The sequence below is a fragment of the Oncorhynchus mykiss genome, chromosome 23, assembly GCF_013265735.2.
Source record: "Oncorhynchus mykiss isolate Arlee chromosome 23, USDA_OmykA_1.1, whole genome shotgun sequence".
Taxonomy (NCBI): Eukaryota; Metazoa; Chordata; class Actinopteri; order Salmoniformes; family Salmonidae; genus Oncorhynchus; species Oncorhynchus mykiss.
Genome location: NC_048587.1, coordinates 33,473,988 through 33,489,019, shown reverse-complemented (window position 1 = coordinate 33,489,019; position 15,032 = coordinate 33,473,988). Strand labels below are relative to the sequence as shown.

At 46.1% G+C, this 15,032-nt stretch overlaps 1 protein-coding gene across 3 annotated transcripts in view; it reads left to right on the top strand.

Annotated features, from left to right (window-relative positions):
* The window catches only part of hhat (hedgehog acyltransferase), a 108,473-nt gene that overhangs the window by 61,411 nt on the left and 32,030 nt on the right, over positions 1-15,032 (top strand). For all 3 annotated transcript variants that reach the window (XM_036960260.1, XM_036960258.1, XM_036960259.1), the window contains one exon: positions 3,952-4,096. In XM_036960260.1, coding sequence (XP_036816155.1) covers positions 3,952-4,096 — 145 coding nt within the window. The remainder of the gene's footprint in view (positions 1-3,951; positions 4,097-15,032) is intronic.

Genomic DNA, 15,032 nt, shown 5'->3' with positions numbered 1-15,032 from the left:
AAAAGCAGGCCCAAACCATGATGCTGCCACCATCATGTTTGACAGTGGGGATGGTGTGTTCAGCTGTGTTGCTTTTACGCCAAACATAACGTTTTGCATTGTTGCTAAAAAGTTCAATTTTGGTTTCATCTGACCAGAGCACCTTCTTCCACATGTTTGGTGTGTCTCCCAGGTGGCTTGTGGCAAACTTTAAACAACACTTTTTATGGATATCTTTAAGAAATGGCTTTCTTCTTGCCACTCTTCCATAAAGGTCAGATTTGTGCAGATTTGTTGTCCTATGGACAGAGTCTCCCACCTCAGCTGTAGATCTCTGCAGTTCATCCAGAGTGATGCCTCTTGGCTGCATCTCTTATCAGTCTTCTCCTTGTATGAGCTGAAAGTTTAGAGGGACGGCCAGGTCTTGGTAGATTTGCAGTGGTCTGATACTCCTTCCATTTCAATATTATCGCTTGCACAGTGCTCCTTGGGATGTTTAAAGCTTGAGAAATCTTTTTGTATCCAAATCCGGCTTTAAACTTCTTCACAACAGTATCTCGGACCTGCCTGGTGTGTTCCTTGTTCTTCATGATGCTCTCTGCGCTTTTAACGGACCTCTGAGACTATCACAGTGCAGGTGCATTTATACGGAGACTTGATTACACACAAGTGGATTGTATTTATCATCATTAGTCATTTAGGTCAACATTGGATCATTCAGAGATCCTCACTGAACTTCTGGAGAGAGTTTGCTGCACTGAAAGTAAAGGGGCTGAATAATTTTGCACGCCCAACTTTTCAGTTGTTGATTTGTTAAAAAAGTTTGAAATATCCAATAAATGTCGTTCCACTTCATGATTGTGTCCCACTTGTTGTTGATTCTTCACAAAAAAATACAGTTTTATATCTTTATGTTTGAAGCCTGAAATGTGGCAAAAGGTTGCAAAGTTCAAGGGGACCGAATACTTTCGCAAGGCACTGTATAAATGTTTTACCCCCAATTTTGTGATATCCAATTGGTAGTTAGTCTTGTCAAATCGCTGCAACTCCCGTATGGACTCGGGAGAGGCAAAGGTCGAGAGCTGTGTATCCTCCGAAACATGACCCCGCCAAGCCGCAATGCTTCTTGACACAATGCTTGCTTAACCCAGAAGCCAGCCCCACCAATATGTTGCCGGCGCACTGCACCGTGTCAGCCAAACCCTCCCCTAACCCGGACGACGCTGGGCCAATTGTGCCCCGCCTCATGGATCTCCCGGTCGCGGCCGGCTGCGACACAACCTGGGATCAAACCAGGATCTGTAGTGACGCAGCTAGTACTTTGATGTAGTGCCTTAGACCGCTGTCCCACTCGGAAGACCCACATGGTTTTGTAAGGTTTTATCGCTTGGATGTCACTGCTCCCAGTGTAGCCCACAGTGTGCTTACTGCTGGGACATTGGAAAGTCTCCAGGCAGCACACCGTGTACGTAACACCCAGACTTCTGCATCTGGCAGGGTCAGGTCTGGGTGGTCTGCCAGGGGCCATTTTCTTTTAGCATTCGTTGGGGTCGGCTTGGGGCGTGACTATATTTCCCCATAGTTTGATGCATTGAAGTTGACTGACTGAAAGGGAACATAATGTTACGGCTATAACTACTGTTCCCTAAAGGAGGGAAATGGGGTCCAACGCCCATATCTTTCTATTACACTTCTCACTACACACATTCCACATTATTGTCATTCTCCACTGAGAGATGTAGTTTATCGTAGTTTCAGTTTACACCCCTCTACTCCTTCCACCCGCGAGCCTCCGAGTCCACTCCATCAGACCAGGCTGCCTGTGTGTCTCCTGCAGTGTGCTGCAGTGTTTCCACTAGATTAGTCTCTTCTAGGTGGAGCGCAAAGCAACATTCAGTTCAATTGAAACCAACAGAAGCCAAGCTCTTTTAGGCAGGATGGAACACAGCTGAGAGTGAGAGTGAGAGTGAGAGAGTGTGAGAGTGAGAGTGTGTCTGCCTGCCTGACTGTGTGCTTTATGACAGTGATGGGATGATTGATGATGGGAAGTAGGGATGCTTCTGCTGATTTCCCTAAGTCTCGTATTCTCCCTCTTCCACTGCCCCACCTCCCTCCTCTCTGCCCTGTTCCTATTTCTCTCCCCAAACAGCTATTTGTTTAGCTCCCTCACCTCTGTCACCAGAAATTAAGGGAATCATCTCGGATAGCTACAGTAATACTGAAAAATGTGTCATGAACCATAAACAGCTTCCCCTTCTCAGCATGTGTGAATGAGACTTTATTTTAGGCTAGTACAGAAGGACCAGATGCTTTTTAATTGAACTCTCTAGTTCAGGTATGATAGCAGGTTGTTGCTTCCTCTGTAACTGGTATGGTAGTGACATCTTGTTGCTCCTCCCTCTTTAACTGGTATGGTAGTGACATCTTGTTGCTCCTCCCTCTGTAACTGTTGTGGTAGTGACATCTTGTTGCTCCTCCCTCTAACTGGTATGGTAGTGACATCTTGTTGCTCCTCCCTCTGTAACTGGTATGGTAGTGACATCTTGTTGCTCCTCCCTCTTTAACTGGTATGGTAGTGACATCTTGTTGCTCCTCCCTCTGTAACTGTTGTGGTAGTGACTAGGTGTGTGAATTGCGATCGTAAAAAAACACAATGTCGATATCACAAAACTACCACTAACAGCTCCCAGTCATCGTCATAAAGGGGAAAAATTGCAAGTACTTAACGCAACAATGCTTTAACGTTAGTAGGAGAAAATAAGCTAGTTTATAAACTGGAGCTGTAATGTGCAACAACAAACAGAGTGAGAAAGGGACCATGCAGTGTGCGTCTGAGTGACGAGGGAAGCAGGGAGGGGAGATAGAAACCAAGTCGACTCATGCTGGTAGGCTAACTTATTGCTAGTTATTTATCATCTCATCTGATTACATAGTACCTGTCTTGGTCTTGACTGCATCAAGCCAGGAGATGCTAGTTAACAACAACTCCGATCAGCCTAACTGTTGTGTATTGGTGTTGAAGCCTGTCCTTCTCATTTGAACTTTTAGTAATTTTAATTCCATCTTCCATTGATTAGTCTAGATACTGTATCTCCTGTTAACTTGCCTAGTGATGGTTTGATGGCTTCTAATTGGATAAAAACAACAAGTTATACGCGCCACTCTCGTGAAAAGAGGAAAGCGTGATGTAGACCATCTGCACTGAGAATTTTGCAAAATATTCTTATTGTGTTAACGGAAAACCGATGAGGAAAATAGTTGTTTAAACATTAAGACAAATTGTCCAGTTGTCACATACCTAGTAGTGACAGCATGTTGCTCCTCCCTCTGTAGGAGCGCTGTCTCTCCCCGGAGGCCTTCGCCACTGTGTTGGTTGCCCCTCCCTCTGTAGGAGCGCTGTCTCTCCACGGAGGCCTTCTCCTCTGTGTTGGTTGCCCCTCCCTCTGTAGGAGCGCTGTCTCTCCCCGGAGGCCTTCTCCACTGTGTTGGTTGCCCCTCCCTCTGTAGGAGCGCTGTCTCTCCCCGGAGGCCTTCTCCACTGTGTTGGTTGCCCCTCCCTCTGTAGGAGCGCTGTCTCTCCCCAGAGGCCTTCTCCACTGTGTTGGTTGCCCCTCCCTCTGTAGGAGCGCTGTCTCTCCCCGGAGGCCTTCTCCACTGTGTTGGTTGCCCCTCCCTCTGTAGGAGCGCTGTCTCTCCCCAGAGGCCTTCTCCACTGTGTTGGTTGCCCCTCCCTCTGTTGGAGCGCTGTCTCTCCCCGGAGGCCTTCTCCACTGTGTTGGTTGCCCCTCCCTCTGTTGGAGCGCTGTCTCTCCCCGGAGGCCTTCTCCACTGTGTTGGTTGCCCCTCTTTCTGTATGTTACTCTAACTTGTATGTTGCCCCTCCCTCTGTATGTCATTAACTTTTGTTGCTACTTCCTCTGTGTGCTACTGTAACTGTTATGATAGTGACTGCATTGCTCCTCCCATCTCTAGGAGCGCTGTATCTCCCCAGCCATGAGGAGGCGATGTTTGGCTCTCATCTCAGCCTTCTCCACAGCCATGCTCATTCTGTCCAACCTCATCTTCCTTGGGGGAAACCATGTTGGCAGGATCATGTGGAAGAGGGTCTTTATACAAGGTGAGTTATCTACTATATCAACCCAAGAATAACCCCCTCTTCCCTGACATTCTGTGGTACACTGGATTGACCACTGGCTTTCTTTCGATTGAGTTCCCAGTAGATTGACTGATTCAGTCCCTACAAATCAGTGAGGACAAAGATGTCAAAAATCCTCACGTTCTTTTAAAAAACATTTTTATAGTATTACATGTAAAGATAAGGGTTTTCGATCTGACAAGGTTGTGTTGAATGTGTTCCCCAAAAATGTGATGGCACAGTCCCTTAACGAAGCATGAAAACTAATGACGATTAGATGCGTTCACACACACAACACACGGAGCCATGTAGCTATGTTCCCTCCTGCCTAAAATAGTTTGGCTTCTGTTGGTTACTATTGACCTGGATGTTGCTTTGTGCTCCACCTAGAGAATAATCATTTGGAAACACTGCAGCATACATAGTTCTCTAACCAGATGGTCTGGCTTACCACCACCACCTCTGGTTTGAGGCCCAAATTACACCCTATTTCCTATATAGTGCACTACTTTTGACCAGGGTCCATAGAGCTCTGGTCATAAGTAGTGCACTATAAATGCAATAGGGTGTCATTTGGGACACGCAATTGGTCTGGCAGCAACAAACAGTACTGCAGGACAGTTTCCCACCCTGCTGCTGTTTCCACTGATTCCACTTGTTGAGATGGACTTGAGACAGTTGGTCTGGCCTACCACCACACACATACACAGACACGAACAGAAGCACGCAAACACACACCCGACACCCACACACACACCGCCAATTCACTTCTGGCAGAAGCTCCATATTCCCAGATGTTCTTCATTTTCCAATCCAAGCTTCCACAACATCCATAACACCCATTCTCTGCCAACTGAGGTGGTAGAATTGCTTGGTAGGCAAGATTATTCTCAGCGTAACTCGACCCTTTCTCAAAGAGTGTAGCCCAGCCGCTGACATGGAGATGATAGCCCAGTAGTGTTCAACGGAAAGGTTGCGCTCTCCCCTTCACACACCCCTCTTTTTGGAGTTTGTATTCCAATGACTATCATAAATACACGACTCTAACCTTGTAGTGTGGGTCTGATCTTGCCACATCATGATATTAGAGTTGACCCTATTCTCCATCAGTAGCCCCTTCCCTAGGACTCTACCTGCACCCTTCCCTCCCCCCACTCTCCCTCTTCCCCTCTTCCTGTGTCACAAAGTGCATCACAAGCAGGTAACTATACCATTCATACAATAACATTGTCTCTCACCGGCAGAGAAAAGGAACCATTCTATAGGCCCAGGTCAAAAGTAGTGCACTATAAAGGAAATAAGTTGTCATTTAGGACAGAGTCAGAGTCATCTCAGAGTAGGAGTGCTGGATCAGATCCCAACCTGTCCATTTAATCTTATTCATTATGATATAAAAGGCGAAACTGATCCTAGATCCAACACTCCTACTCTAAGATGCTTTGTGGATATGGGCCCTGGGCTCAGTATGAACCCATCTATTTCTAGTGGATGTGATTACTGGGTGCAGTAGGGGGCATAGATACAGTATCATAAGAGCCATCATCATAGGTGTGATCACGCCTCTATACTGTAAGCTCTCTATGTAAGAAGTGATTGTCCCATTCATTATTTGGTTCCACTTCTTTTAATCTTGTAAAGTGTGTAAGCCCTAAATGCACTTTTTAAATGAACTCTGAATTGACTTCATTGTGTCAGTGAGGTAATGGTACTAAAAAGAGAGACTCCTGCTCTGATCATTCTAACACAAAGTACACATACCTTTGTCCTAGTGAGAGCTCTTTTCATTCACATTGTCTAAACTACACTTTCCAGACCCTTGTTCCTTCACACAACTATTCAGGCGTCATTTCTCAAATGGAACCTCTTTCTCCAAGAATATTTTTTGGTCCAAACAGCTTTCTGTACCTTTTTTGTACTTTTTCTGCAGTCTAACCTAAACTACTCTCTGGTATAAAACCTGGCCCCCCTCCCAGGGGTCACCCAGGCAGACTGGATGACCAAAATCTATTCTCTCATCTGTACTCTGATACACGGCCTTTGGTGACTTATTTTGTCAGAAAGGGGATTTGATTTCTGATAGAGCTGGCTGATAACCCGGTTTGCCATATAAGTGATTTAAAAACAACAGGACTGAAGATTCTTCTTGAAAATCATTAAATGTTTGAAATTTAAATTTTCAGACAATAGTTAGTGCAGAGCTCTTGGTTTTATTTTATTTCACCTTTATTTAACTAGGCAAGTCAATTAAGAACAAATTCTTATTTACAATGACCGCCTAGGAACAGTGGGTTAACTGCCTTGTTCAGGGGCAGAACAACAGATTTTTACCTTGTCAGCTCAGGGATTCGATCTAGCTACTTACTGGCCCAACGCTCTAACCACTACACTTGATGTCTGTGTTGCAATGGTTAGCATGTTGTTGTAACGTGTGACTGTGTTGCAATGGTTGGAATGAAGTTGTGTTTTGCCAACATTGTCACTGTGTCTGTGGTAAAGTGTTGGGAGCTGGCTGGTTGACTCTGGTGGAATCTGCACTGTGCTGGTTGACTCTGGTGGAATCTGCACTGTGCTGGTTGACTCTGGTGGAATCTGCACTGTGCAGGTTGACTCTGGTGGAATCTGCACTGTGCTGGTTGACTCTGGTGGAATCTGCACTGTGCTGGTTGACTCTGGTGGAATCTGCACTGTGCAGGTTGACTCTGGTGGAATCTGCACTGTGCTGGTTGACTCTGGTGGAATCTGCACTGTGCAGGTTGACTCTGGTGGAATCTGCACTGTGCAGGTTGACTCTGGTGGAATCTGCACTGTGCAGGTTGACTCTGGTGGAATCTGCACTGTGCAGGTTGACTCTGGTGGAATCTGCACTGTGCAGGTTGACTCTGGTGGAATCTGCACTGTGCAGGTTGACTCTGGTGGAATCTGCACTGTGCAGGTTGACTCTGGTGGAATCTGCACTGTGCAGGTTGACTCTGGTGGAATCTGCACTGTGCAGGTTGACTCTGGTGGAATCTGCACTGTGCAGGTTGACTCTGGTGGAATCTGCACTGTGCAGGTTGACTCTGGTGGAATCTGCACTGTGCAGGTTGACTCTGGTGGAATCTGCACTGTGCAGGTTGACTCTGGTGGAATCTGCACTGTGCAGGTTGACTCTGGTGGAATCTGCACTGTGCTGGTTGACTCTGGTGGAATCTGCACTGTGCAGGTTGACTCTGGTGGAATCTGCACTGTGCTGGTTGACTCTGGTGGAATCTGCACTGTGCTGGTTGACTCTGGTGGAATCTGCACTGTGCTGGTTGACTCTGGTGGAATCTGCACTGTGCTGGTTGACTCTGGTGGAATCTGCACTGTGCAGGTTGACTCTGGTGGAATCTGCACTGTGCAGGTTGACTCTGGTGGAATCTGCACTGTGCAGGTTGACTCTGGTGGAATCTGCACTGTGCAGGCTGACTCTGGTGGAATCTGCACTGTGCAGGCAGACTCTGGTGGAATCTGCACTGTGCAGGTTGACTCTGGTGGAATCTGCACTGTGCAGGTTGACTCTGGTGGAATCTGCACTGTGCTGGTTGACTCTGGTGGAATCTGCACTGTGCTGGTTGACTCTGGTGGAATCTGCACTGTGCAGGTTGACTCTGGTGGAATCTGCACTGTGCTGGTTGACTCTGGTGGAATCTGCACTGTGCTGGTTGACTCTGGTGGAATCTGCACTGTGCTGGTTGACTCTGGTGGAATCTGCACTGTGCTGGTTGACTCTGGTGGAATCTGCACTGTGCTGGTTGACTCTGGTGGAATCTGCACTGTGCAGGTTGACTCTGGTGGAATCTGCACTGTGCAGGTTGACTCTGGTGGAATCTGCACTGTGCTGGTTGACTCTGGTGGAATCTGCACTGTGCTGGTTGACTCTGGTGGAATCTGCACTGTGCTGGTTGACTCTGGTGGAATCTGCACTGTGCTGGTTGACTCTGGTGGAATCTGCACTGTGCTGGTTGACTCTGGTGGAATCTGCACTGTGCAGGTTGACTCTGGTGGAATCTGCACTGTGCAGGTTGACTCTGGTGGAATCTGCACTGTGCAGGTTGACTCTGGTGGAATCTGCACTGTGCAGGTTGACTCTGGTGGAATCTGCACTGTGCAGGTTGACTCTGGTGGAATCTGCACTGTGCAGGTTGACTCTGGTGGAATCTGCACTGTGCAGGTTGACTCTGGTGGAATCTGCACTGTGCAGGTTGACTCTGGTGGAATCTGCACTGTGCAGGTTGACTCTGGTGGAATCTGCACTGTGCAGGTTGACTCTGGTGGAATCTGCACTGTGCAGGTTGACTCTGGTGGAATCTGCACTGTGCAGGTTGACTCTGGTGGAATCTGCACTGTGCAGGTTGACTCTGGTGGAATCTGCACTGTGCTGGTTGACTCTGGTGGAATCTGCACTGTGCAGGTTGACTCTGGTGGAATCTGCACTGTGCTGGTTGACTCTGGTGGAATCTGCACTGTGCTGGTTGACTCTGGTGGAATCTGCACTGTGCTGGTTGACTCTGGTGGAATCTGCACTGTGCTGGTTGACTCTGGTGGAATCTGCACTGTGCAGGTTGACTCTGGTGGAATCTGCACTGTGCAGGTTGACTCTGGTGGAATCTGCACTGTGCAGGTTGACTCTGGTGGAATCTGCACTGTGCAGGTTGACTCTGGTGGAATCTGCACTGTGCAGGCAGACTCTGGTGGAATCTGCACTGTGCAGGTTGACTCTGGTGGAATCTGCACTGTGCAGGTTGACTCTGGTGGAATCTGCACTGTGCTGGTTGACTCTGGTGGAATCTGCACTGTGCTGGTTGACTCTGGTGGAATCTGCACTGTGCTGGTTGACTCTGGTGGAATCTGCACTGTGCAGGTTGACTCTGGTGGAATCTGCACTGTGCTGGTTGACTCTGGTGGAATCTGCACTGTGCTGGTTGACTCTGGTGGAATCTGCACTGTGCTGGTTGACTCTGGTGGAATCTGCACTGTGCTGGTTGACTCTGGTGGAATCTGCACTGTGCTGGTTGACTCTGGTGGAATCTGCACTGTGCAGGTTGACTCTGGTGGAATCTGCACTGTGCAGGTTGACTCTGGTGGAATCTGCACTGTGCAGGTTGACTCTGGTGGAATCTGCACTGTGCTGGTTGACTCTGGTGGAATCTGCACTGTGCTGGTTGACTCTGGTGGAATCTGCACTGTGCTGGTTGACTCTGGTGGAATCTGCACTGTGCTGGTTGACTCTGGTGGAATCTGCACTGTGCTGGTTGACTCTGGTGGAATCTGCACTGTGCAGGTTGACTCTGGTGGAATCTGCACTGTGCAGGTTGACTCTGGTGGAATCTGCACTGTGCAGGTTGACTCTGGTGGAATCTGCACTGTGCTGGTTGACTCTGGTGGAATCTGCACTGTGCTGGTTGACTCTGGTGGAATCTGCACTGTGCTGGTTGACTCTGGTGGAATCTGCACTGTGCTGGTTGACTCTGGTGGAATCTGCACTGTGCAGGTTGACTCTGGTGGAATCTGCACTGTGCAGTCTGTGCTGGTTGACTCTGGTGGAATCTGCACTGTGCAGTCTGTGGTGGTTGGCTGGTGACATTTTGACAGGGAGAGTGTGGCGATAGCCCGGAAGACATCTGTTGCACGGCTGTGCCAGCTCCTGTCCCTTTCCAATCTCCCCGGGGCACTTTCTTCTGCTCAATTAATTAATGCCTAAAGCAAGACTCTGGTTCCTCACTCCTTCTTTTCCTCCACCTCCCTCACTTGATCCACTCGTTGCTTTCTCTTTCACTCAGCTCTTTTCAATCTAGATTTCTGTCTTTTACCTTTTTGTCTCGCTCTCGCACGCTCTCTTTCTCTCGACACCATCCTATGCCAATTACTGTATATGTGAAACAAGTGAGAATTAGTTTTTTCCTCTTCACACAAGGGCCATGCATTAATGTGTGTGTGGGGGGTAAAGGTTATTACGTTAAACTGTCTCACATCCTCGTGCTCATTATTAGTTTCTATCACGTCGAGTTCAGTTCCAATGAGCCTTGTTGGACAGTTGAAGTGTAATCATTCGTCACAATGCATGAGTGGACATTTCTCAGCTCTCCTGTGCTTCCCTCCTGCCATTGACTGACTCTGATAGCCCAAGCCCTTCAGTTCATTCCCTTTATTATTAGGCTTATCCTGTCCTAATGTTTATTATATCCTGTCCCATCTTTTATTTTATTTTTTATTATGTTTACATGTAAAAAAAGACAGCGATACAAACATTGACATTCATTGTACTGTTGAATGGGATGGCCTATTTAGAGGACAAAACTAAACTTACACATACACAAAATAAAACGAAATCGTATTCGGTGGTACATGTATAAGAAGACAGCATATAGTCATTACAAGCAGTGTAGTTAAGCCAAAAATAAATATTGAGTGGAGTACAGCACAGAGTAGCAGCAGATCGTCAACCCAGTTATGAAGCGGGACTAGACCATTTATCCAGTATCGGCTGCCATATTTTGTAAAACATTGGACTTCTATTGGAGGTATTGTATCGAATCTTTTCCATATGTATTACATTCCCTAAATCCCGTAACCACATTTCAAAGGTAGGTACAGTCTTCAATTTCCAAAATTACAATATGAGCATTTTAGCTAATAGAGTACAAAGAGAGACAGCTTTCCCTTCCTGGTTATTCCCATCAACTGTACCAAACAGAGCGATCAATGGGGCTAGAACTCTATCGTCTGGGGCTATCGAAGGCTTTAGGTAAGTAATCAAAAATGAAAGCCCAGTAAGCATGTAGGGCATGTCCAGAATAAGTGGGTCAACGTCCTCTCATCCTGCTTGCACCTCTCACACAGTGGTGAGGTGTCCGGGAATATTTTATGCAGTTTCACATTTGCGTAATGTAACCTGTTTATCACCTTAAACTGTACAAGGTTGTGTCTGGCATTCACTGAACTGTGATTTATATTCCCGAGAGCTTCTACCCAGTCCTCATCTGAGATTCCTGAACCAAGTTCTTGTTCCCAAGCCCTTTTAATGGTGTCTGTGGATACCTCTATGTGGGCCTGTAGCACATCATTACAGTCTAGAGACCGACCCTTTTGAATGGGGTTTGACAAGGATCAGGCTTGTCAGAAATTCCTGATTTGGAGGTATCTGAAAAAATGTGTTGTTGGCATGTTAAACTTACCCTGTAATTGTTGAAATGAAGTTGACTGAGCATCATTGTATTAGTTACCAATTGTTGTGAGCCCCTTCTCCCTCCACTGTGAAAACACCACATCATCCAATGCAGGGTGGAAAGCATGATTTAGGCAAATCGGGCAGTCAATGTATACAGTTAAGAAAATACCTAATCTGTTTCCAGATCCTAAGCATATGACAAATGACTGGGTTAGAGTCATAAGTGGCTTTTTTCACATATGATGGACTATTAACAAGTGTAGGGAGTGAGGAACGTTGACAGGAGGCCTGCTCAATCCAAAGCCATGAAGGAAAATCATTCTGTCGCTGCGTGTCTTTAATTTTAACCGGAGCTATATCGGCACATGCACAAATGAGAGTAGCAAGGCGTTCCATGGCTATAGAGAAGAGAGCAGGCGAAATAGGGCACCCCTGTCGGCAGCCCTTGAACAGGCGGAATGACTGCGACAATTCCTGATTGGTTACCACGGACGCCATTGGGTGTGTGTAGCGGTCTTTATATGTACCACAGGAGAACCAAGAAATGAAGAGCGACGCCACGGCTGTCTTTTAGGCTTTTATCTTGATCTGCAATAGTATTGTGAAAAGACAGGACAGGAACACAGTCTCCAATGCACCATCTGACAAGTTGTTCTTTCTCTCTGTGTTTTCTCGGACTCACACAATCACACTCATACATAAAGCCATAATGTATACTATAAAATATTAACCAGTCCTTAATACAAAGAATGTATAATCTTAATTCTTAGACAATGGAACCATACCTGCAATAGTATTGTAAAAAGACAGGACAGGAACACATCAGTCTCCAATGCACCATCTGACAAGCTGTTCTATAAGGGAGCATGAAGAAAGGTAAAACACATATCCTGTCTCACATCTCCAATACATTGCTAGGTGTTTTCAGTGTTGACAGTACCAAAATACAACAACTCATTATAGAAACACTGCAACACAAACAAGTTACAACTTGAAATCGCCTCTATCCCATTCAGACCTTAGAGGGCCAAAACTACATCTCCCATAATGCAACGCCAGCTCAGCTAACCGGCTCAGCTAACCGTCTGCATCACAGAAAGGCATGCTAGCTAGCAACACTTTTTAGCACTCTAAACTATATTAATAACAAAACTCTCAAAGTTACATGTTTCAATAGTCTCACACTCCTTTATAACAATATCTACAGCATTAACCTTGGGATGTTTTATTTATTTCACGTTATGGACATCTACAAAGGAGTAATTTTATTAATGATATTTCAACACCGTGCATACATGGAACAGTCATGTTTTCTTATTCAACGTTCTGGCTCCAAAGCGTGGAGCGCAGGCCACGTAGCCTATTTCTTTGGGCACTGAGGTGCGCACCCTCCTGTTATGCACAACCAGAATGACACAAATAGGACACAGACACACAGAACTCCGACATAACCCGGAAATATGAACAAATGAAACCATACATTGAATTAAACAAATGTAACTTCTACCTCCATGAGTCTTCATGTGAACGTTAATGTGCACAATTAACATCGCGCACACTCAGATGGCAAGAATTGGTTGGCTAAATGAGGCCTTTAAAAGGCCTATCACACATCTAACGTCTGTTGCAATAAACGGTATGGGGATGGAATGATTCAATGCTAGCAATTATTGTAGCATTAGATGGAATATAGATTTACCACAGGGCCTGGCCTATGCATTTAAACGTGTGAAAGCAAGAGCAAACATTTCAACAAGAGAAAAAGAACACTCCAGCATGAAAAAAAACACTGAGCGCTTCACTAGTCAATCTGTTGCAGCTTTTTTTTTGCAAGGGCGATGCTGCGGCTACTGTCTGGTTGAGTGGAGACACTGTGCCACAAAATGAGTGACAAAACATTACATAATCTGGCCAGGTAATTTCAAGTCATAAGTCGAGTCTCAAGTTATTTTATTTTCTGTCAAGTCCAGTCTCAAGTCACCAAATCAGGTTCATTTCTACACTACACGTATGTGTACACCTGCTCATTGAACATCTCATTCCACAATCATGGGCATTATTATGGAGTTGGTCCCCCCTTTGCTGCTATAACAGCCTCCACTCCTCTGGGATGGATTTTGCCTAGATGTTGGAACATTGCTGCGTGGACTTTCTTCCATTCAGCCACGAGCAGTAGTGAGGTTGGGCACTGATGTTGAGCGATTAGGCCTGGCTCACAGTCGCGTTCAAATTCATCCCAAAGGTGTTTGATGTGGTTCAGGTCAGGGCTCTGGGCAGGCCAGTCAAGTTCTCCCACACTGATCTCGACTTTCTGTATGGACCTTCCCCAAACTGTTACCACAAAGTTGGAAGCACAGAATTGTCTATATTATCATTGTATGCTGTAGTGTTAAGATTTCCCTTCACTGGAACTAAGGGGCCTAGCCCAAACTATGAAAAACAGCCCCAGACCATTTTTCATCCTCCAACCAACTTTACAGTTGGCACTATGCTTTGGGGCTGGTAGCAATCGGCAAATCCAGATTCGTCCGTCGGACTGCCAGATGGTGAAGCGTGATTCATCACTCCAGAGAAAGCGTTTCCACTGCTCTAGAGTCCAATGGCGGCGATCTTTATACTACTCCGGCAGATGCTTGGCATTGCACATTGTGATCTTAAGCTTGTGTGCTGCTAATCGGCCATGGAAATCCATTTCATGAAGCTCCCGACGAGCAGTTATTGGGCTGACATTGCTTCCAGAGGCAGTTTGGAACTCGCTAGTGAGTGTTGCAACCGAGTACTACACGCTTCAGCACTCAGCCTTCCTGTTCTGTGAGCTTGTGTGGCCTACCACTTTGCGGCAGAGTTGTTGATGCTCCTAGACGTTTCCACACTAACAGCGCTTACAGTTGACCAGGGCAGATCTAGCAGGGCCGACATTTGATGAACTGACTTGTTGAAAAAGTGCCACATTGAAAGTCTGTGAGCTCTTCAGTAAGGCCTTTCTACTGCCAATGTTTGTCTATGGAGATTGCATGGCTGGGTGCTCGATTTTATATACCTGTCAGTATCGGTGTGGCTGAAATGGACAAATCAATTAATTTGGGGTGTCCACATACTTTTGTATATATACAGTGCATTCGGAAAGTATTCAGACCCCTTGACTTTTTCCACATTTTGTTAAGTTACAACTTTATTCTAAAATGGATACAATATTTCTTCCCCTCATCAATTTACACACACTATCCCATAATGACAAAGTAAAAGCAGGTTTTTAGAAATTTTTGCAAATGTATAAAAAACTGAAATATGCATTTACATAAGTATTCAGACCCTTTACTCAGTACTTTGTTGAAGCACCTTTGGCAGCGATTACAGCCTCCATTCTTCTTGGGTATGACACTACAAGCTTGGCACACCACGTATTTGGGGAGTTTCTCCCATTCTTCTCTGCAGATCCTTTCAAGCTCTGTCAGGTTGGATGGGGAATGTCGCTGCACAGCTATTTTCAGGTCTCTCCAGAGAAGTTAGATCAGTTTCAAGTCCGGGCTCTGGCTGGGCCACTCAGACATTCAGAGACTTGTCCCGAAACTTCTCCTGCGTTGTCTTGGATGTGTGCTTAGGGTCATTGTCCTGTTGGAAGATGAACATTTGCCCCATTCTGAGGTCCTGAGCACTCTGGAGCAGGTTTTTATCAAGGATCTCTCTGTACTTTTGCTCTGTTCATCTTTCACTCGATCCTGACTAGTT